General features: G+C 40.1%; 1 protein-coding gene across 9 annotated transcripts in view; it reads right to left on the reverse strand.

Moving 5' to 3' along the window:
* The window catches only part of RALGAPA2 (Ral GTPase activating protein catalytic subunit alpha 2), a 324,605-nt gene that overhangs the window by 243,309 nt on the left and 56,191 nt on the right, over positions 1-25,105 (reverse strand). For 7 of the 9 annotated variants that reach the window (XM_032351550.1, XM_032351548.1, XM_032351549.1 and 4 more), the window contains exons 5-8: positions 8,951-8,994; positions 6,277-6,454; positions 5,377-5,492; positions 1,637-1,775 (exon numbers count right to left, since the gene is read on the reverse strand). In XM_032351550.1, coding sequence (XP_032207441.1) covers positions 1,637-1,775; positions 5,377-5,492; positions 6,277-6,454; positions 8,951-8,994 — 477 coding nt within the window. Of the gene's footprint in view, positions 1-1,636; positions 1,776-5,376; positions 5,493-6,276; positions 6,455-8,950; positions 8,995-11,033; positions 11,080-25,105 lie in introns of all 9 variants that reach the window. The other 2 variants (XM_032351555.1, XM_032351554.1) reach the window with 1 other exon arrangement.

Raw genomic sequence — 25,105 nt, forward strand, 5'->3', positions numbered from 1 at the left:
TTCTTAAAAATGACATCTTTTGGTAGATTTGTTTCTAATTCTGCCTTGTGATATGACCAAGATGGGACAGTGGCTACTGTTACTGCTTGCTTGTTATAGCTATGGCATACAGCTATGAAAGTACTAAGCTAATAACTCTCCAACAAATTTAAGTAATAATATGTGACTCTAATGTAAAAATATTTTCACATACATTATAACAAATTTAATTTCATTTTAGGACTGAAACAAATCTAAAAGCATGTATAGACATTTTTCATCATTTTAGGTATTTTATTACTTTTCAATGATTTTAGGTATTTTAATATCCATTACTACACTAATCAAATCTATGAGACTAGTTTCATAGCCTTTCCCTTTAGATGAATCCAAATAATAGAATCAGTATCAACTACTTTATGTCTGAAAGAATTCATCTTTGAAGTATGAGACATCACTATTTTCATAAAACTAATAAGAAGTTCCTTTTTCATTCTTTAAATTTCATAATCAAAACAAAAAATTACATGGTATTGGATTTGAGCTGCAACTTGCTGTATGTCCAACTCTCTTACTAACTTTTATACAGCTGGTGGTACCTGCTCGAGGCAGACAAGTTCTCAACAAAGAACTTTATTTTCAGTATATTAAAGTGTACTATGTTTTCCACAATGAATACAGACTATTTACAAAATCAGAAACTAGTTCTGGAAAAAATACCCACATACAGATAGCTACCAAATACATATATCAATAACTCTAAAGGTTAGTACTTCTACATCTTTTGAAATGCATCAAGTTTCTGCTGTTTTTTCCCCTGATTCAAGCATGCACATGTGTGTGTGTGTATAAATAAACACCCAAAGACAAATGATTAGTAGTCCACATTCCTGAGATGGATTAATGTCTACTGTGACCTTTTCCCCTCCAAAATTATTTCTGATTACTCATTTTAACTAATTTTGCCTGCTTTCAAACAATAGGGAGAAGAAAATTTGCCTCTCCGCCCCGGCACCAATCGAAGGGATACTTCTGTCCTGTGAGCCTTCATTTTTCATAGAAGAAAAACCTCAGCAGCCAAACTAGAAATTCCTTCCTTTCTGGGGCTTATTGTCCCTATGTTGCCCAGCTGCCCAAATATTGGCCCCTCCATAAGAAGCTGTATGTAACACCTGTTGGATGAAAAATCCAGGATAAAAGAAAGGGCGTACTGTGGGCAGCTGTGTGGCCTGGGCTGGCCTGCCTCCCCATTGGCCAACATCTGTAGTCACCATACCCCACCACCCATAAGAAAAGACTTAAGAAAATGCAAACTTTAACACCTTTGTGTGAGATAATGAACACGGTCTTCAATGAAGAGTTTCAATTGAAAAAAAAACTTAGAAGATTTTAAATATAATTACAGCAAAAAAAAATCATGACACATACTGAATTATTTCTGAGTACAGGAGCCACAGTCTCCCTGAGATACAAATAAATAGTTTGTACAAATAGGTAAAATCATTTATTAGGAAACTTTAAACCTCTTAAAATAAAGTTACCATTAAATATAAGAATAAGAGGACTATTGTACTTAAAAATAAACAAAAGCCACTTTGAAAGAGAATGGACAGCTTCCCTGTGGACATCCACTATACACGTTCCAATCAGTACTTACCAAGTACAGGTTTGTAGATGTTTGTTAACTTAGTAAATGATGGAAATAAATGAGGAAGATAATACTTTCGAAACAATGTAAAAAGAAATTTAAAACCAGTATCTTGATTCTCCTTATTCTTCCACTCCAAGCTTGCAGCCTTTGGATAATATGTGGGAAAGAACATATGTACATTTACATTTTAACTTAATGTCTACTAAATTGAATTGCTGTTATCTTAGTAAAATTCCTAACCTAAAAAAAAAAAGACAAACCTATGTTGACAAATACTGTTGACAATCATGTAATGAAATCGTATCTTATAACTCAAACAAGGACAAGAATGAATATTTCAAAAGAAAATGGTTAACTATGTTAAAGATATTTTTACTATTAAAAAAAAAAATCAACCAATGATATGTTTTTAAACTCGTTCTATTCATCATGCCTGTATTTTTTTTTCTACCAGTTCTCTATAATGACTTAACATTCTTTCTGTCCTTAAAATATTTAGTCAGATGCGATCTGGTACTTTTTCTTTTTTAACTCAAAAGGGCCATCCCTTGCAAGAATTTCACCCAATATTACCTACATGAAAAAATCAGTATCATCAGAAGGCAAAGCTACAGAAACTTGGAAAGTGCATTGTCCTTATTAAAAGCAATCCCCAGGCTAAGATAAACCAGGCCTGCCTGCCAGTCCAGGTACACCTGTCACAGGCTCTTAATACTGGTTAGTACACAGAGTACTCTAAAGCATAGCTTCCCAACCTCCTTCATGTCACAGCCCACTTGAAAAGTGGAAACATATGTGCAACAGCAGAGGTCAAGGGATGAGAGGTCAAGGGATGCCCCCGCTGGGGCAGAGGGGCTCCGCGTCCATAGCCTATCAGCAGTTTTCGGGGTGAGCCAAGGGAGAAAGTCTGCTTGAGGACTCAGTAGAGAGAAGGGAGGGAAGAAGAGTGGGATGGATATAAACATAAAAGTCTGCACACGATTCAGGGGGTTCACAGTCTGCATAAAAATCCCCACCCTGTAACACCAGCATCATTCCTCCAGTGGGATTCTGGGGATTATGTGATATCTGAGGTTGCACGGCTCTTTAGCAACACATCTAGAATGAGACCCAAGTGCCCCAATACATCCAACTTCTCAATACTCCATGCCAACCTCTGGAGACAGATGGAATGTCCTACCACTTCTAACCAGGTGGAATTTGAAATGCAGGTGGAATGGGCCAGTAGGGCCAAAATGCACAGCTTCTAGAAGACAACATAATACTCCAGTCTGCTCTCGGGACTTTGGAGTCCTTGTGTTTCTGGTGCTGGCCAAAGGAAACAGTAGAGGAGAGCAGAAAAGATTGCCCAATAGGACAGAGTAGTCAGAAAGGGAGTCAAGGACTAAATCTTGAGGGACAGCAGAGAGAAACAATCCCCTTGAGAAAACTGGCAAGAATTCCTGCCTCACATTTCATCCATTTTAAGTTTATTTTTGTGAATGGTGTAAGAGAATGGTTGAGTTTCATTCTTCTGTATATAGCTTTCTAATTTTCCCAGCACCATTTATTGAAGAGCCAAGAGGCCCTTCAACAGACAAATGGATAAAGAAGATGTGGATCATATATACAATGGAATAATACTTAACCATCAGAAAGGATGAAATACCCACACCTAAATGGTGGCATTTGGGTTAACACGGATGGAACTGAAGGGGATTATGCTAGGTGAAGTTAAGTCAAGCAGAGAAAGACAATTTTCACATGGTTTCACTCATATGTGGAATATAAGGAATAGCACAGAGGACATTGGGAGAAGGAAGGATAACTGAAGGGGGGAAATCAGAAATGGGAGACAAACCACAACAGACTATGGACTCTAGCAAATAATCTGTGGGTTTCGGAGGGGAAAGGGATGGGAACATGGGGTAGCTGGGTGATGGGTCTTAAGGAGGGCATATATTATAATGAGCACTGGCTGTTAAATGTAAATAATCAATCACTGAACACTACATCAAAAACTAATGATCTATTGTAAGGTGACTAACATAACACAATATAAATAAATAAATAAATAAAAGTAAAGTGGCAAGAAGAAAGGGAGGAGAAAAGTAGGAAGAAAACATTAGGAGAGGAGAGAATATCATGAAGAAGGGGCAGTCATTGTCAGATCACCTGATCTGGACTTGACCTCTAGACCTCCTTCATGGTCTTGGGCCTCTGTCTCAGCAGTGACAGGGCAGAGGCAGGTGGCTGTGAGTGTCAGGAGAGGAGGTGGACTAAGCAGAAATTATATCATCAACAAACTTGGTTGTGGAGAACACAGAGACTGGACAGAGTTCCCAGGAAGAACTCAGAGACATGAGAAGTGCTGGCTAAGAAAAGAATTCAGTAGCTTCTTTTGGAACCATACCAGAAATGCAGACTAGGGGAAAGAGATCATGATCTGAAATCATGAACTAATGATAGTAACTCTGTATTCAGTTGATAAACTCAGAGAAAGAAACACATGACATCAAGTAGGTCTGTCCTGGTGGCACCGAGAGATACCTCCTTATGCTTTTGCCCAAATCTTCCTGCCTGCTCTGCCTACTCCTGATCTGCCTGGTCAGCCTCTGGGCTTGCCTCCTCCTCCACCCCACCTTGCTAGCATACGATCGGGGGCCAGGAAGAAGCAAAGAGGCAAAAATAGACTCATGTACTATGACGTAATAGAAAACACAGATGGGCCTCTGCTCCCATTGCCTGGCATAGAGGCCCTAAAACCCTTGTAATTTCCTAAGTGATAAGAGCATTGGGAGCATCTTTTCTTCTAATAACAACTCTGGGTGGGCTCCCAGATGGCTCCTGAGTGAGGACTCCTCAGCAGGAAGACCATGCCACACCATGATTTGAACTTAGAGTCTTCAGCACCCTCACTCCATCCCCTCCATTCCTCCAGAGAGGGGAGAGAGGTTGGAAGCAGAGCATGTCTATGTGAGGAAGCCTCCATAAAAATCCCAGTAAGCAGAGGTTTCAGGGAACTTCCAGGTGAGTAATCATATCCATGGAGCAGGAGGGTGATGAACCCCAACCCCACAGGAACAGACATTCCCGTGCTTGGGAACCTCCCAGACTATGCCCTTTGTGTCTCTGCATCTGGCTGTTCATCTGTATCCTTTATCACACCTTTCATAAATTGCTGAATGAAAACAAATGTTTCCCAGATTTCTGTGAGCCACTCAGTTGAACCTGAGGAGGAGTTGAAGGAGCCCCTGATTTGTAAGCCAGGTTGTAGAGAAGTTGTAGGTAACCTGGGCCCCTCCTACTTGTGACTGGCACCTGAATGTGATGGAACAGTCTCACGAGACTGAGCCCTTAACCCATGGGATCAGATGTCATCTCAAGGCAGACAGCGTCAAAGTTGAGTGAAACTACAGGACACCCAGCTGGTGTCGCAGAGTTGCCTGGTGAGGAAAAAACCCACACACTCAGTAACCACAAGTATTAGAAGTGAAGTGTTCTGTGTGAATGTGGTAATAATATGAAAGTAGATCAGAGAACTGAATTGTTTCCTTGACATACACACTCACACAAAATATTATGTATGCCAGGTCTTTGCTGATGTTATCTGGCACATATTCTAGTTTTAGTGAAGTACCACAAAGAATCACCTCAAAGAAAAAGCAAAATTAAAAATATGGATGAGCTGGAAGAAAAGATGCAAGGTTTTCTCTTTCCCATCGAGAGAAAGACCATTCCTGAACTAACCATGATTTTGCTCTTACCTGAATAACCATATATTTCAACAATATTTGAAGAAAAAAGCATGTTTGGTCCTCAGCGATCTTTTCCCCTGATATGGCTGGCAGGAGCGGGGTGATTTCTTCTGGATATATCTTTGCTGCAGAGTGGGGAAAAAAAAGGAGAGTTCTTTCACCAAAGTTCAAAGGGTTTTTTAAAAATGGCCTCCATTAAAATACATCTGCCCCTCCTTTGGAACCTGCTCACACTACACTCCAGGCCAGTGTGCATCAAGGGCTTGGAAATATGGTACAAATGCCCATGAAGCCACCTCTCCCTCTAAACCATTCTTCTCTCTGCCAAACTCTGCTTTGGCCAGCCTAAGGATCAAGTACCTGTCACTGGGCAATAAAGTGATATGCATTAGTTAATTAATGGCCCTAATTGACAAGTTTCTTAAAAACTCATGGGACACAAATGGCTGCCATGACTATTCCCAGGAGGCAGCTACTGTCCTTCCATGAATGCAGCATGAAAATACACAGCTGGGTGAGCAGATGAATGTCCACTCATGAAACAATCATGATGAGGACAATAAACAATAGTTTCAGATGCTGGGTTTAAATCTCATTCACAGCCATGAAAACTCTCCAGATATATGATATGTCTCTACTTCCTGCTATTCCCAACATCTGATTCCTCCCTTCCATTCCTATTTCCACACTTCAGTAAATGTCTCCTGTCCTCATTTCATACAAAATAGGCTCTGATTCTTTCTATTCTGATGTCTCTAAGACTTTACTGTGAATATGAGCAGGGAATAATTCCTCCTCCGAACCCATCTACAAAATAAAGATTTTTATTCAGGATCATGACAAACCGAATAATCCCTCAATAGAACTTCAGAGTCATTTCAACCTGTAAGGCTGGCTAATGCTTCTCACCATCAGCCACACCAGGGCTAGGATTGATGAGTGTCTCCAGTGTACAGGGCCCTCTGGACGACATGATCGCTGGGAAACCAGGCACGAGGCAAGCAAAAATCAGCACCTGCTCTTCTGCACAGTTTGTCTGAAGTGCTTGAAGCCACAGAAGAAACAGCCTGATTCCTTCACATCTTATCTAAAAACAAAATTAAAGGCGAAAAATTTAAACACATGTTTATGCAGAGATGCAGTGCAATGCAGATTCAGTTCTGAGAAAGAAAAACTAGAAGTTAAAGGTACTGTTAAATTCCTGAACAAAGTTCTTAGTGACAAGGAAGCAGTTGTGCTGCAAGAAGCACAAGGGTGAGAACTTGGGGTCTGGAGCCACAGTGCCTGGTTCTAATGCAGGCTCTGCTGCTTGCTGGCTTAGCTGTGGCCAGTGGAGAATGACTGAACTTTTCTCTTTGCATCAGTCTACCCCTCAGAAAAATGGAATCATAACAGAATTTACCACAAAGCACTGGCACACGGTTAAGTGACTTACAACAGTGCCCATACCATCAACAGTTGGTTAATCACAAAAACAATGCAAAGATAATCGTCCTCCAAATTTACAGTGTGCTTTGAATAGGGTTTTTGTATGTCACTACAATATGCACATGTATCATGTAATGTTCTTGAAAAATTTCAGAGCTAAATAACACCTTGAAGACCTGGCTCAGTGGGACAGGGCAGCTCTCCAGCTTCCCTGCCTCATGTCCCTACTCTACTCTCTCCAACAGCTTCCCTGTGCTCTGCGTGCCCAGCATGACTTGGTGGAATACATCATTCAAGCAGATGGGCCCTGTGTCCTCCTCTACACTTAAACTTTCAGCTTTACCCTATTCCTAGAATTCAGGTAAGTACTTCTGTTTCTCTATTTCTAAATGGCTGAAAGGATAACACCAATATAAGAAATGAAATAAGGAAAAGAGATGAATAACAAGTCAGATGAAGCTAAAAGATGCAGTGAGCTCCAAATGCAGGCCCCTGAGCTGAGTTGCCTGATCGCCTCTCAACTACGCCAAGGTGGTGCAGATTCCTTAAGAGGAAGTGTTTAAGCCAAACATGAGGCTCTCCTGGAAAGCTGAAAGAAAAAAGGGGAAGGGAGAAAGAAAGGGAGAGGAAGAGGTGAAGGGAGAAGGGAGAGCGAAAGTGAGAGGGAGGGAGAGGGAAAGGGAAGGAAGAGGAAGGGAAGGGGAGGGAAGGGGAGGGAAGGAGCAAGCTTCACTGACTCCCCATAGAAGTAAAATACACCAAGACAAATCCTGTGTCTGGAGACACTTCTACCCCATCAACAATGGATTCCAGGACACACTTTCAGACATGCCCAGAGACATACCATAGCTGAGCACAAGCCTTCATGACCACTCACACCCATCCTCCTCTCCCCAAGCAGGCAAAATAAGTAGTGACATTGCTGAATATAACAGACAAAAAATGACATGGCTCTATGTATATCTAACCAAATTAGATTAAATTTAAAAAGAGGATAGTTTCTACAAAATTCTATCGTATCTCCAACTTTTTTCTTTTTTTTTTTTTAAATATTTTATTTATTTATTTGAGAGAGAGAGCGTGAGAGAGAGGATGAGCATGAGAAGTGCGAGGATCAGAGGGAGAAGCAGACTCCCTGCAGAGCAGGGAGCCCAATGTGGGACTGGATCCCGGAACTCTAGGATCATGACCTGAGCCAAAGGCAGTCGCTTAACCATCTGAGCCACCCAGGCATCCCTCCAACTTTTTTCTTAACTGCATTTAACTATAAATAAGGCCAATAATAAACATGAGGTCACAAAATGGTAAGTTTTAACTATGATTCTTAATTAAAATAGGAGGGATAAAATATTGTGAAGCTAGGAATAGCTCACCTCCCTTTTTCAACATGTAAGAGATTGTTAACATAAAATTTAAGTGGTTATGAGTGTTTAAACTGGTATAAAAAAAAAAACATGAACTTATCAAAGGTACGCACATAACTTGATTAGCTACAAGGGAATAACTTCCCATAAAATACATATTCCAGGCTGCTTCTTTTGCCATTTATGTTTTAGGGTCATCTTATTTAGTATCAAATGGCATCTATCAGTATAAAAGGTATGTTCATTTTAAAATAAGCCACGTTAACCTAAAATACAAGATCAATCTGCTGCAAACAAATAGGTAAATATTCAAGAGGAGTAAAGCTCTGCTGCTCTTTCCTCCCATAATAGTTCTCAAAACCAGCAAAAACAATTCAGAGACAACTATAATTTTAACAAGACTACTGGAATGAACTGAATCAGCACATTCACTCTGAAGCTTGGAGAGGAACTGGCTTCCTCCCTTTCCTGATGATAAACGTGGAGCAGTTAGCATCTCACCAATGGTTCCCTGACTGTACACAGCAGAGTAAAAGTTAGAACTCCAAATTTCAAACTCTGAATCCCAAGCCCTGTTCTCTGAATAATATTTAAAGTGGGTATCACAGTAAGTTATGAAATAAAAACAAAAACTCTAACAATATCTGCCAAAAATTTTTCAATAGAAAATAAAAAGTCAGGTGGTGTTTAAAGATCCCCCCACACACAATGGCCTAATTTTGTCACTTTGAGGCATGAATAAATTTAAGAATGATGCAAAATGCCACTGCACGTTCATCTAAAATAAATACCTTAACAGAATTTCCAGTGTGTAGAAGCTTCTTTAAAGTTGAGCCTGAAAGTTTAAAACACTGAGTTAGAAACAGAGTATGTAAATTTATACCATACACACAAAAAAAACTCAAAATGGATTAAGATATTTTCTTTCTTTCTTTCTTTTTTAAAGATTTTATTTATTCATTTGACAGACAGAGATCACAAGTAGGCAGAGAGACAGGCAGAGAGAGAGGAAGGGAAGCAGGCTCCCCACTGAGCAGAGAGCCTGACAAGGGACTGGATCCCAAAACCCTGAGATCATGACCTGAGCTGAAGGCAGAGGCTTTAACCCACTGAGCCACCCGGGTGCCCCTAACATATATTTTTAAAGGTAAGTTATAGAGAGAAAATGTGTACTTATGACAAAAGATACAATTTTTAAGAAATAAAAAACTGACTTTCAGAAACAAAGCAATGTCATAGGAGAGAGAGATATCTTTAAGATGAAAGTTCTTTAAATATGAACCTCTTTAAAACTCTTAAAAGAGAGTCAAAATGATTGCTATTAAAGTAACATACATGCCCACAGCAGTTTAGATGTAAATATCTCATCAGGCATAAAATAAATGATTTTTTCTAATCTCTAAAGTTAAAAATAAAACTTCTGCTCACAAAACATTCTGATGAGAACATTCTGCAAATACTCAAAACAGTATGTTTCTTTCCTGGTGGTGACAATCACATTTATGGGTTCAGTCCTCTAGTGGAATCTCTGGTCGCCGCCAAGGAGAAGGAATCAAAGTTTACTCAGAACTACACCAGTCAACTGCGAAAACTCTGGTGCTGCAGCTGGCTTCAGTGAGAAGTCTCTCTCATGAGAATGGAAACATATTACCTATTGTTCTGTAAATGTGTTCAGGTCTTAGTATGGAGATGGCTTGGCAAACCCCACCTAAATATCAGGTGTAGGCTCTCAATGGGATCTTAACCTGAAAAAAGGATGCAATCTTTAAAAAGAAAAATGTATTGGAAGTTAGGCAAGAAGACCTTCCCTTCCAAATTTTTCTGGGGAAAAAACTACTTAGATCTCCTGAAGAGAAGTTTCAGGCAATAATTAAAACTTGGACGTCAAGTCATATTTTCCCCACGACCTTATTTCAAAGAGATGTTCCACCAAGAAATAGAGCCAGTCTCAGCAAATTCCTACAGGTCATCCTGATGTGGATACATATATGCATGTTAGTCAAATGCATACAATTTTGTAACTGCTGTGCCATTTAGAATACTGGGGCTTAGTGGAAACTCACCATTATTAAGACTACATGACAGCACTAAGTCACCAGTGGTTTGTGAATAAGTAAGGGAAGTTAAGGTGCCCTCCTCCCTCTACTTCTCCTGTCACCAAACCCTCTCTAATAATTTTTGGTCTACAGCCAGCAGCTACTGGGCTAAAGCTCTCTCACAGCTACGGTTGAAGTACCTGTGCTCACGGGACTGTTTTATCCCATACTTCTCCTTAACCTGGGGCCTTGTCCCTTGCCTCCATGTTCATCCATTCTTGGACAAAGTTTGGTGTGCCTCAGTTTAATATTGGCTCCAGTGTGCCCATGAGGACCTCAAGTGTCAACAGACACTCCACTCCTCAAGAGATTTGAGATCAAGTCTGCACACACCGCTCTCTTCCCAGACATCTGGCAATTCCATCATCTTGCAACACATTCTTGGAAACACTTTCTCCCGGTCATAGTGCATGACCACTGTTGTCAGCCCTTTTTCTTCTTAGAATAGGCCCACAGTTTTACTTTTAACATTTGGCTTACCCACAGTTCTCTATATTCAATCATTTCTACATGGAGAGAAGAAAAATACTCATACAAAGGACAGACCTTATAAAGAGGCAGAATGTCTGAGTCATATCTTCCCATAGTCCATTACTTTTTTTTTAATTAACCTGATAATTTGTTAGAGCAGCAATGGAAAATGAATACATACATATTTGATCTAGCCCATCTTGTTGTATTCTGAAACTCCTATAGGTGTGAAGTAGTACAGCTTGGGAGTTACAAACCAGAGTCAGAAGTCAGACTGCTAAGGTTCACATCTAGGTTCTGTACTTACTGTATAACCTGAGTCAGTTCCTTAACTCATTCCTGAGTCTTCTCATCTGCAAAATGGGATACTAATAGTGCCTACTACAGCGGATTGTTAATGAAGTTTTAAATGAGTTCATATATGCAAACAGTTAGGAGAGTGTCTACTATTTGAAAAGTACATTTTACACACAAGATAAGGCATCAGCTATATTTTTTATTCTTTCTTTCTTTCTCTCTCTCTTTCTTTCTTTCTTTTCTTTCTCTTTGTTTTTGAAGGAAGCTCTATGCCCAGCATGGAGCCCAACTCAGGGCCTGAACTCACAACCCTGAGATCAAGACCTGAGTTGAGATCAAGAGTTGGACGCTTAACTGACTGAGCCACCCAGATGCCGACTGAGGCACTCTTTAAATAAGAACATTAGAAAGAAAATTTGTGTAGTAGGGCCACATAGTATAGTGTTTCAACATGGAAATCAGGGATAAATACTTGAGAGCTATGCACAGCCATTTTAATATTTCTCAAGTTCATAAAGATATCGTTACTGTAACTACCATTATGAAATCCTTTTCATTTTAATTTCAAAAAGTTTCTCCCTATATATCACACCTTTTTGGACTTTTAAATACCCCATCCACACTATGGTTATGCCCACCCCTATCTCCTTCAGGTGCCTCTTCAACCCTAGTGATTGCCACTATATTGATTCACGTGAAAAGAAATTGAATAAATGAGTAAATGAAATCTAGTTGGACTAAATTCTATGAATTAGATTCAATTAATTGGACTGATTCTATGAACTTCTAACTTCTATTGGCTAACTTTTTTGTATTCTATAAATATTCTTTGAATGTGAGTCTTATTGCTTTTAAGGAAGGCTGGATCTAGGACAAGAAGAGTGAGGGATCTGGACAAGATTTAAGGGAGCACCAAAAACTCAGTAATTAAAATAAGTACTATTTTAACATAATAGCTTCTAAAAGTCAAAATTAATGCAAAAAATCCAATGATATGTCTCCAAAGGCAAAGGAAACAAAAGCGAAAATAAACTTTTGGGACTTCATCAAAATCAAAAGCTTCCGCACAGCAAAGGAAACAGTCAAGAAAACAAAGAGGCAACCCACGGAATGGGAGAAGATATTTGCAAATGACAGTACAGACAAAAGGTTGATATCCAGGATCTATAATGAACTCCTCAAACTCAACACACAAAAAACAGGCAATCATATCAAAAAATGGGCAGAAGATATGAACAGAGACTTCTCCAATGAAGACATACAAATGGCTATCAGACACATGAAAAAATGTTCATCATCACTAGCCCTCAGGGAGATTCAAATTAAAACCACATAGAGATATCAGCTTACACCAGTTAGAACGGCCAAAATTAGCAAGACAGGAAACAACACGTGTTGGAGGGGATGTGGAGAAAGGGGAACCCTCTTACACTGTTGGTGGGAATGCAAGTTGGTGCAGCCACTTGGAGAACAGTGTGGAGATTCCTCAAGAAATTAAAAATAGAACTTTCCTATGACTCTGCAATTGCACTCCTGGGTATTTACCCCAAAGATACAGATGTCGTAAAAAGAAGGGCCATCTGTACCCCAATGTTTATAGCAGCAATGGCCACGGTCGCCAAACTATGGAAAGAACCAAGATGCCCTTCAACGGAAAATGTGGTCCATATACACTATGGAGTATTATGCCTCCATCAGAAAGGATGAATACCCAACTTTTGTAGCAACATGGACGGGACTCGAAGAGATTATGCTGAGTGAAATAAGTCAAGCAGAGAGTCAGTTATCATATGGTTTCACTTATTTGTGGAGCATAACAAATAGCATGGAGGACATGGGGAGTTAGTGAGGAGAAGGGAGTTGGGGGAAATTGGAAGGGGAGGTGAATCATGAAAGACTATGGACTCTGAAAAACAATCTGAGGGGTCTGAAGTGGCGGGGGGGTGGGAGGTTGGGGTACCAGGTGGTGGGTATTATAGAGGGCATGGATTGCATGGAGCACTGGGTGTGGTGAAAAAATAATGATACTGTTATGCTGAAAATAAATAAATTTAATTTAAAAAAAAATCCAATGAACGTTATTAAAGTTTTAAATAAGTACCAGAGTTCAGCTGAGCCATACTGGACCCTAAAGTAAAAGGAAAACTGTGTGCCACTACAGATAGGATTTTAGGGATTTTTGAAAGGTTAATTTTTTTCCAGAACATTTAAGTGTTGAAAAAATAATGAAAAAACAAAATTTCAATATCAAACAATCAAAAAGTATTAAAACTCACCATTAGCTTAAGTATTTTGTTTATAACACAGAATACATTATAATTTTATTTTCCTGGCTTTAATGGAACAAATTCAGCAATATTTTCAAAATCTTCTTTGCTTATCTCATTTTCAACTGTGAGAACTGCAAGGCTTGACAATTTCTCTTGACAAAGTAACAATATTTAGATATCTTTTTAAGGCCAATAGTTCACAAACATAATCTAACTTAATGTTATAAAATGGTTTATTACCTTGTTTCAATTTTTAAAAAAACTCTCTCTGTATCATGCCTCAAACCAAATAATAAACAAAGGCAGTATACCACACCAGGAAAGGCATAAGAACACAGAGAAACAGACTTTGGGTTGCGCTAGCATGCAAGGTGTGTTGGAAAGTTGCCAGTCAAGCAGGAACAGAACTTTCTGGCACTACAGTATCTGGCATACAGTAAGCACTCAGAGGCCAATAATCCACAGAAGAATTTGAAATTAACTCAGAAGGAATCAAGGACTTAAATGTGAAACACATTAACTATAGATTTTCTAAAAGAAACCACAGAAGATCTTTGTGATCTTGGGCTAGGTAAAGATTCCTTAGGTCACCAAAAGCGCAATCCATATTAGAAAAATTTATAAGCTGCACTTTATAAAAACTAAAAACTTTTCCTCTTTGAAGGGCACAATTAAGGGAATGAAAAGACAAGTCAGAGATGGGGAGAAAATATTTCCAAATCACACAGCTGATAAAGCACTTAAATCTAAAATATATAAAGAACTTTGAAAACTCAATATTAAGAAGACAAACAACCCAATTAAAAATATGGTCAATCAATTCAAACGTAGAGGCTGTCCAAGATATACAGATGGAAAATAGCACAAGAAAGATGTTCAAGATCACTATTCATGAGAGAAATGCAAATTAAATCCACAATAAGATACCACTACCACTAAAATGAAAATACTGATCACACTAAGTATCAGTGAGAATGTAAAGTAACTACAACTCTCATACTGCTGGTGAGAATGTCAACCATTATGGGAAGCAGTCTGGCTGTTAAACATAGAACTTTACACGATTCAGCTGTTCCACTCTCAAGAGACAGGAAAGCACGTGTGCACATACAGACTTATACACAAATGTTTACAGTAGCTTTGTTTATAGCCAAACACTAGAAGCAACCCAAATACCCATCAACAACTGACTGACTGGATAAACAAACTATGGTGTATCTATACAGTGGAATGCTATACTACTCAGAAATAAACTATTAATAACTGCACCGAGACAGAAGAACCTCAAAATAATTAGATTGAGTGAAAGAAGCCAAACAAAGAAGAGTATTTACTACATGATTCTATTTCTGTAAGATTCTAGAAAATCAAACTAATCTAAATTACAAAAAGCAGATCACTGGTGACCCCATGACTGGGCAGGTGGGTGGGAAAAGGACATAAGAAAACCACTGGGGGTGGGGGGAGGAGACCAGACCGTGGAGAAGTAGGAGGCAATGTTTCAACTGGTCCCCTAAAGTGAGCTGATTACCTACCAAAGAACTCTGATCACCCATGAAATCAGCCTGAGATTATAATTATATACTTCTGGATCTCTATGGAGGCAGAAGACGCCAGTGGATGGGTAAAGTGGAGTGGGAACATCAGACTGATATCAAAAGATAAACAAAAGGGGGAGGGAGCCACCAGAAGTGACCTATTGGAAAGTAATACCCCAATAAAAGAGTGCCCGGTGATTGGGGACCAGCATTAGAGTCTGGTTGAAAGCACTCAAAAAGAGCAAAAGATCTTAAGGGGAAATTGGTGGAATTTGGCGGTTAGGCACAGGGACTTAAGCCCACGGACCCAGGACGGCCACCACTGGTGGGTGGAACCAAGAGAGCACAGCTAAGAAGCCAGGTCTTGGTCCCTGAGCTGCCGGCACGCCTGAGAGAGTCTGGGTTGGGGGTGCCCATTAGGGAGTCTGGTGTAACGTCAGCCGGTGCTCTCTAGAACCACAGCCTTTTGTGCTCTGTACGTGCACTGCGTGACCAGAGTCTGAGTCGCGCTCCACACCCTCCCCTGAGAGAGGTCTGTGCAGGTGCTCTCTAGGACCAGGAGATTCTGAACCCTCAGCCAGGGCCAGTGTGAAAATCTCAGTGTGCTATCTCTGGCGGGTACCTCTCTGGCAGTCTGGACCTGCCCAGACAGCCAAGGCTAGTATTTCTCATGGTTTTGGGTACAAGAGGGAGTTCCTGTGACCCCAAAGACTGTGAGTGGGGACGTGCTCTGCCAGTGGCAGAGGGGGAATTTATGTGATCTGGAGATGCCAGAGGGGAACAGACTAAGGCTTCTCTCTGAGATGGAGGTCTGGGAGCAATTTGCTTTCCTCTAAACCTCCAAAGAAGTGTGAAAAGCCACCAACGGGAGAAACAAACAAACAAACAAAAAACCTCCAGAGAACAAAAGCCTGGAAAACCGGTTTCCTCAGAGCCCAGCCCCTGGATGAGGGTAGGAGGACTCAACTCTAGCAAGACTCCCTGAAAAACCACGTGGAAGGCTCCTCCCCCAGAAAGCCAGCCAAAAAACTCCCCAAAAACAAAAAAACAAAGAGGACAACCACTACTTCATAGATACAACTTTAATTTTTAATTCGTTCCCACTATTCTGTTTTCATTTTTTTAAATATATAACTTTTACTATCACAATGAGATGTTCAGTACATCAAATTCCATAATAATCTTTTAACCTGAACTTTTTTGATACATATACCTGTGTTTTTCTTTTGCTTTTCTATTTATTTATTTATTTTTTAATATTCATACAGAGATAAGCTTTAAGGTAATTCCCTTTCCCCAATCAATGTTACCCCTATATGTAGACCAGTTTTAATCCCCCTTTATCTCAGGAAAGTTGAGTCCTTTAACAAAGATATCAAGATACATCCAGGAAGAATCAAAAAAACCTCCTCGCCCACCCCACACTGAGAATTTATAACCACCTTCCCATCTTTTTCTTGTCAGTGTTTCTGTGTACTTGTTTATGTTCTGGTAGTACATAAATCTTATACTTGGGGTTCATTTTGACAGGGTTCTTTTTATTTATTTATTTATTTATTTATTTATTTATTTATTTATTTATTATTATTATTTTCCTCTTGTCATTTACTTTTGTTGGTCTTTTTCTTTGTCTGCTTTTGTTTGTATACTTTATAAATCTTACCTTTGGGGCCCATTCGGGCTGGGCCTTCTCTTTTCTTTTTTCTTTCTTTTTTTTTTTCCTGTCTCTCTCTCTTTTTCTTTTTTCTTTCTTTTTGGTGGGGACTCTCGATTGATCAGAAGTGTTCCAGAGTGCGCCTTGCCTGCACCACGGTTGATACATTCAGCTACACATCCGTTCAGCCATCTCTCACCAAACTGACTATGAGGAGGAATGCCCAACAGAGGAAAAATTCAGAGACTGGGCCCTCTCCATCAGAGCTTTTGGATATGGACATAAACAGTATGTTGGAAAGGGAATTCAGGTAAACAATTATCCAGGCAATAACTAAGCTGGAGGAGGCCTCTGATGACAAAATGGAATTGATTAAGTCAGAAGTGAAAGCCACCAGAGATGATGTTAATAATGCTCTCAATGAGTCCCAATCTAATCTAAAAGCCAGGGTAACTGAGGGAGAAGATAGAATTAGTGATCTGGAGGACAAACTGATAGAGAAAAAGGATTAGGAGGAAGACTGGAACAAAAGTTTAAAGGGCATGAAAACAGAATTAGGGAAATAAATGATGCCATGAAATGTTCGACGTCAGAATTATTGGAATCCCTGAGAGGGAGGAGAAAGAAAGAAGACTAGAAGATATAGTTGAACAAATTCTCCAGGAAAATTTTCCCAATTTGGTGAATGGAAACAGCATTCACGCAGAAAGGTTTCCCCCCAAGATCACAGAATCTAGAAAGACCTCAAGACACCTAATTGTGAAAATGATGAATCATAATTTTAGACAGAAACTCTTGAAAGAGGTAGGGGGAAGAGATTCCTTAAGTACAGAGGAAAGCCCATCAGAATAAAGTCAGACCTGTCCACAGAAACCTGGCAAGCCAGAAAGGACTGGCAAGATGAATTCAGGGTACTGAGAAGAACATGCAGCCAAGAATACTTTATCCAGCAAGACTGACATTCAAAATGGATGGAGAGATAAAGAGCTTCCAAGACCAGCAAGGTTTAAAAGAGTATGTGACCACCAAGCCGGAACTACAAGAAACATTAAGGGGGGTTCTATAAAAGAGGAAAAAAACCCCAAGATTATCATTGAACAGAAATATATGGAGTCAATCTAACAAAGACTTCACAGGTAACACGATGTCAATAAAAATGTATCTCTCAATAATCACTCTCAACATGAATGGCCTAAATGCACCCATAAAACGGCACAGGGTTGCAGATTGAACAAAAAGACAGGACTCATCCATATGTACAAGAGACCCATTTTGAACCTAAGGACACATCCAGACTGAAAGTGAAGGGATGGAGAAGCATCTTTCATGCCAATGGAGCTCAAAAGAAGGCTGGGGTAGCGATTCTCATATCGGACAAATCAGATTTTAAACTAAATACTGTAGTCAGAGATACAGAAGGACACTACATTCTTCTTTTTTTTTTTTTTTTAAAGATTTTATTTATTTATTTGATAGACAGAGATCACAAGTAGGCAGAGAGGCAGGCAGGGAGAGAGAAGAGAAAGCAAGCTCCCTACTGAGCAAAGAGCCGAATGTGGGGCTCGATCCCAGGACCCTGGGATCATGACCTGAGCTGAAGGCAGAGGCTTTAAACCACTGAGCCATCCAGGTGCCCCACACTACATCATTCTTAAAGGGACTATCCACCAAGAAGATCTAACAATTGTAAATCTTTATGCCCCCAATATGGGAGCAGTCAATTACATAAGAAAACTGTTAATTGGGTGCCTAGGTGGCTGAGTGGGTTAAGCCTGCCTTCGGCTCAGGTCATGATCCCAGTGTCCTGGGATCGAGCCCCACATCAGGCTCTCTGCTCAGCAGGGAGCCTGCTTCCCTTCCTCTCTCTCCGCCTGCCTCTCTGTCTACTTCTGATCTCTATCTGTCAAATAAATAAGTAAAATCTTAAAAAAAAAAGAAAAAAGAAAACTGTTAATCAAGATAAAGAGTCATATTGATATGAATACATTAATAGTAGGAGATCTTAACACGCCACTCTCAGTAATAGATCATCCAAGCAGAAAATCAATAAAGGAACAAGAGCATTGAATGACACATTGGACCAGATGGACCTCATAGATACATACAGAACATTCCACCCTAAAACAACAGAACACTCATTCTTCTCGAGTGCACATGGAACCTTCTCCAGAATAGACCATATACTGGGTCACAAATCAGGGCTCAACCGATACCAAAAGACTGAGATTATTCCCTGCATATTCTCAGATCACAATGCTTTGAAACTGGAGCTCAAACACAAGCAAAAGTTTGGAAGGAACTCAAACACCTGGAAGCTAAAGACCAGAATGGCTGGATCAACCAGGAGATCAAAGAAGAACTTAAACAATTCATGGAAACCAATGAGAATGAAGACACTTTGGTCCAAAACCTATGGGATACAGCAAAGGTAGTCCAAAGAGGGAAATATATAGCCACTCAAGCCTCCCTCAAAAAAATTGAAAAATCCATAATACACCAGCTGTCTCTACACCTTAAATAACTGGAGAATCAACAACAAACTAAGCTAATTCCACACACAAGAAGGGAAATAATCAAGATTAGAGCAGAGATCCTTTGATAGATAGAAACTAGAGATACAGTAGAACGCATCAATGAAACTAGAAGCTGGTTTTTTGAAAGAATCAATAAGATCGATAAACTATTGGCCAAACTAATCCAAAAGAAAAGAGAGAATGCCCAAATTTACAAAATTATGAATGAAAAGGGAGAGATCACAACACACACCAAGGAAATAGAAACAATCATCAGAAATTATTATCAACAGTTATATGCCAATAAGTTAAGCAACCCAGATGAAATGGATGCATTCCTGGAAAACTATAAACTTCCAAAATTGAACCAGGAAGAAATTGAAAACCTGAATAGACCGGTATCTAGTAATGAGATTGAAGCAGTGATCCTCCCAAAACACAAGAGCCCAGGACCTGACGGATTCCCTGAGGAATTCTACCAAACTTTCAAAGAAGAAATAATACCTATTCTCCTGAAGCTGTTTCAAAAAACTGAAGCAGAAGGAAAACTTCCAGACTCTTTTTACAAAGCCAGCATTACCCTAAACCCCAAACCAGGCAAAGACCCCACCAAAAAGGAGAATTTCAGACCACTATCCATGATGAATATGGATGCTAAGATTCTCAACAAGATCCTAGCTAATAGGATCCAACAGCACATTAAAAAGATTATTCACTATGACCAGGTGGGATTCGTCCCGGGTTTGTAAGGATGGTTCAACATTCACAAATCCATCAATGTGATAGAACAAATCAATAAGAGAAGAGAGAACCACATGGTCCTCTCAATTGATGCAGAAAAAGCATTTGACAAAATCCAGCATCCGTTCCTGATTCAAAGTATAGGGGTAGAGGGAACATTCCTCAACTTCATAAAAATCTATCTATGAAAAACCCACAGACAGCAAGTATCATCCTCAATGGGAAAAAGCTGACAGCCTTCCCTCTCAGATCAGGAACACAACAAGGATGCCCACTCTCACCACTCTTGTTCAAGATAGCATTAGAAGTCCTAGCAACAGCAATCAGACAACAAAGAGAAATAAAAGGTATTCAAATTGGCAATGAAGAAGTCAAACTCTCTCTCTTCGCAGATGACATGATACTTTATATGGAACACCCGAAAGACTCCACCCCCAAACTACTAGAACTCATACAGCAATTCACTAACATGGCAGGATACAAAGTTAATGTACAGAAATCAGTTGCTTTCTTATACACTAACAATGAAAACACAGAAAGGGAAATGAGAATTGATTCCATTTACTATAGTACCAAGAACCATAAGATACCTGGGAAGACAGCTAACCAAACAAGTAAAGGATCTGTACTCAAGGAACTACAGAACACTCATGAATGAAATTGAAGACACAAAAAGATGGAAGACCATTCCATGCTCATGGATTGGAAAAATAAACATTGTTAAAATGTCTATACTGCCTAAAGCAATCTATACTTTCGATGCCATTCTGATCAAAATTCCACCAGCATTTTTCAAAGAGTTGGAGCAAACAATCCTAAAATTTATATGGAATCAGAAGAGACCCCGAATTGCTTAGGAAATGTTGAAAAAGAAAAAGAACTGGGGGCATCATGTTGCCTGATTTCAAGCTTTACTACAAAGCTGTGATCACCAAGACAGCATGGTGCTGGCATAAAAAAAGACACATAGACCAGTGGAACAGAGTAGAGAGCCTAGATATGGACCCTCACATCTGTGTCAAATAATCTTCGACAAAGCAGGAAAAAATATACAGTGGAAAAAGTCTCTTCAATAAATGGTGCTGGGGAAATTGGGACAGCTACACGTAGAAGAATGAAACTCGACTGTTCTCTTACACCATACACAAAGATAAACTCAAAATGGATAAAAGACCTCAATATGAGGCAGGAATCCATCAGAATCCTAGAGGAGAACATAGGCAGTAACTTTTTCGACATTGACAACAGCAAGTTCTCAAGATATATCTCCAAAGGCAAAGGAAACAAAAGTGAAAATGAATTTTGGGGACTTTATCAAAATCAAAAGCTTCTGCACAGCAAAGGAAAACAGTCAAAAAAACAAAGAGGCAACCCACAGAATGGGAGAAGATATTCGCAAATGATAGTACAGACAAAAAGCTGATATCCAGGATCTATAAAGAACTTCTCAAACTCAACACACACAAAACAGATAATCATGTCATAAAAATGGGCAGAAGGCATGAAAAGACACTTCTCCAATGAAGACATAAAAATGGCTAACAGGCACATGAAAAAAATGTTCATCATCACTAGCCATCACGGAGATTCAAATCAAAACCACAATGAGATACCACCTGACACCAGTTAGAATGGCCAAAATTAACAAGATAGTAAATAATGTGTGTTGGAGAGGATGTGGAGAAAGGGGAAGTCTCTTACACTGTTGGTGGGAATGCAAGTTGGTACAGTCACTTTGGAAAACGGTGTGGAGATTCCTTAAGAAATTAAACATAGAGCTTCCCTATGGCTCTGCAATTGTACTACTGGGTATTTACCCCTAAGATACCTATGTCGTGAAAAGAAGGGCTACCTATAACCCAATGTTCATAGAAGCAACGGTCATGGTTGCCAAACTGTGGAAAGAACCAAGATGCCCTTCAACAGACGAATGGATAAGGAAGATGTGGTCCATATACACTATGGAGTATTATGCCTCCATCTGAAAGGATGAATATCCAACTTTTGTATCAGCATGGATGGGACTGGAAGAGATCATGCTGAGAGAGTAAATTATCATATGGTTTCACTTATTTGTGGAGCCTAAGAAATAACAGGGAGGACATGGAGTGATGAAGAGGAGAAGGACGTTGAGAGAAATTGGAGGGGAAGAAGAACCATGAAAGACTATGGACTCTGAAAAACAATCTGAGGGTTTGGAAGGGGTGGGAGGTAGAAGGCTGGGTTAGCCTGGTGATGGGTAATACAGAGGGCATGTATTGCATGGAACACTGGGTGTGGTACATAAACAATGAATTCTGGTACATCAGAAAGAAATTAAAAATAAATAAATAAATAAATAAGAAAACCACTGGGGATAAAGAGGGTGTGCTATATATGTATACACATAATGGAATACTATGCAGCCATCAAAAGAAATGAAATCTTGCCATTTGCAACAACGTGGATGGAACTAGAGGTATAATGCTGAGCAAAGTAAGTCACTCGGAGAAAGACAATTTATCATATGATCTCTCTGATATGAAGAATTTGAGAGGCAGGGTGAGGGGCTATGAGGGTAAGGAAGGAAAATATGAAACAAGATGGGATTGGGGAGGGAGACAAAGCATTAGAGGCTTTTTTTTTTTTTTAATAAACACATAATACATTTTTATCCCCAGGGGTACAGGTCTGTGAATCGCCAGGTTTACACACTTCACAGCACTCACCAAAGCACATACCCTCCCCAATGTCCATAACCCCATCCCCCTTCTCCCAACCCCCCTCCGCCCAGCAACCCTCAGTTTGTTTTGTGAGATTAAGAGTCACTTATGGTTTGTCTCCCTCCCAATCCCATCTTGGAGCATTAGAGGCTCTTAATCTCAGGAAACAAACTGAGGGTTGCTGGGGCATGGGGAGTAGGGATAAGGTGGCTGGGTTATGGACATTGGGGAGGATTTGTGCTATGGTGAGTGCCATGAAATGTGTAAGACTAATGATTCACAGACCTGTATCCCTGGGGCAAATAATACATTGTATGTTAATTTTTTAAAAAAAATATTGTGAATGATGGCTACGTTCATTATCTTGATTGTTATAATGATTTCATAGGTATACACCTATGTCAAAACTTCTTAAAATTAACATTATCTACACATATCATTTGTTGTATGTCAGTTATACTCCCAAAAAAGAGCTGCTTTTTTAAAAAGGAAAAAACAGAGCAGGTGGTCTGGAAGCGACTAAGTGAAAAACCAGGAGGACAGAGGCTGTGCTCAGATACAGGTCTGTATGATGACAAGGGTGCAGAAGATAAAAGTCAGGAAACCATGGAAGGTTAGGGGTCGAGGAGCTGATGGGTAACCTGGCAAGAAGGGAAAGGACTCGGAGACAGCTAAGCTATTAAAAAAAAAAAAAAAAAAAGGCAAATAAGCAGATCAGGAGACCTGGCAGTAATGAGGACAGACGAGGCCTAGTCAAGGGAAAGGTTTCCACAGAGTGGGTGGAGGGTGAGGTCTGGAATGGGCCTTGGAGAAAAGGAAGACCATGATCTCACTCCCACAGGCCTGGGGGAAACAAAGAAGCCTGAGAGAAAAGCCATGTTTCAGAAAGCTGAGGAGGTGAAACCAAGAGGCTGAGGCTCTAGGGCTGTTGCTTAGCCCAGTAAGAGATTTCCAGAGGGAGGAGGACAAAGTGGGAAAGAGGGCAAGAAATGCAGGACAATGATTTCGAAAGCACCCCAGAGAGGACACCTAGTAGATCAAAGGGGCATTAGGCCCAGCTACCACCTGGTGGACACCAAGGCAGGCAGGGGCCCTGTAGTTCAATTCAGCCTGGCTGTGATGCATCTCTGAGGGACCCTTACTGTAAAGTGCACAGGAAACCCTGCTCCCTCAGGAATACGCGCTTGTGCTGTGTCCTGACTATGAGCGACCCAGGGAGGGCTGTCCGGCTCAGGGTTCTGAGCGGTAGTTAGAGCCCAGTGAGCTGTAGAAACTTTAAGAAATATAGCTGCTCAGGAGTTGTGTTCACATCCCAAGCACTGTCAGGCCACTGGGAAGCCCAAGGTATAAAGCAAGGGATACTCTTAAGAAGTCATAAACAGGGGCGCCTGGGTGGCTCAGTGGGTTAACGCCTCTGCCTTCGGCTCAGGTCATGATCCCAGGGTCCTGGGATAGAGCCCCGCAATGGGCTCTCTGCTCAGCAGGGAGCCTGCTTCCTCCTCTCTCTGCTTGCCTCTCTGCCTACCTGTGATCTCTCTCTCTGTCAAATAAATAAATAAAATCTTAAAAAACAAAATAAAAAGTGCTCATTAAAAAAAAAAAGTCATAAACAAATCTGTTTAATTACCCACTAGTTTTTATATTATGTATAAGAAGAACCCAGTAGAACAAACTGGATTAATAATGACTCCTATAAAAAACCCATGAGGTAATGTGTGTATTTTCCACTCAAGCCCAACCCTTTAAACCCAACAGCTATTTATTTTGAAGATTTTTGATATAAAACATCTCTAGTACAAAACAAACCTTTAACCCCCAGCAAACATGTATTGCATTCAGGCAAGGTACTGTTTCCTGAATGGGACAGGACATCTACTTCCTAGAGGCTCATAAGCAGTAAACTCTCTTAAGCACAGAGAACTTGAATCCTACACTGATGAGGCATGGGCACATGGAAGGGGGCCATAGCCTACCTCTACACCAGACAGCCTTGGTTGACTGATGTGCCGCTCCTATCATCTTCTCACATGCTGGCTGCTCTCATTATTACACAAATAAGATGTCAAGTGCCCACCCTTGTCCCCCCATGATGTACTCGCGTAAAACTGACTTTCGGAAAATCTCCCCATTCATAATTAGTCTTGGGAATTTACAAACATTTGAGTAGCACGTTGGCAGACATCACAGTTAGTGAGTGTTCTGTCAGCCACTTCCCTCGTCTTCTTACTCTCTAAACCTCACTTGAAGCGGTATCTCAAGATGCCTGGAATCATGAAGGGTGTTCATTTCACATTACAACACTAAGAGTCCAAACAGGTTTCTTCATTCAAAGGCTTATATATAGCAAGCAGCCAGCCTTAAAATCCTTAAGCACAGAGAAACTTATAGACTATTTTCTCCCTCTAAAAAGGGTTGAGAGAGAAAAAGAACTTCTCTCTTTGCTATGGACAAAACAAGATGGCATGACAAGAAACTGACTTCAAACACTGCCAGTTGATATTTCAAATTAACTTCTTCTGTGTCTGTATAAAAGCTGGCTATTCAGTAGGTCTGACAACTTTTTTTATTTAATTGTTTTCAGTGTTCCAAAATACATTGTTTATATAACTACGCCCAGTGCTCCATGAAAACTTTTAAGCCTTGCAGAATACAGGAGTTCCTTTT

Source organism: Mustela erminea, chromosome 7 (genome assembly GCF_009829155.1).
Source record: "Mustela erminea isolate mMusErm1 chromosome 7, mMusErm1.Pri, whole genome shotgun sequence".
Classification (NCBI taxonomy): Eukaryota; Metazoa; Chordata; class Mammalia; order Carnivora; family Mustelidae; genus Mustela; species Mustela erminea.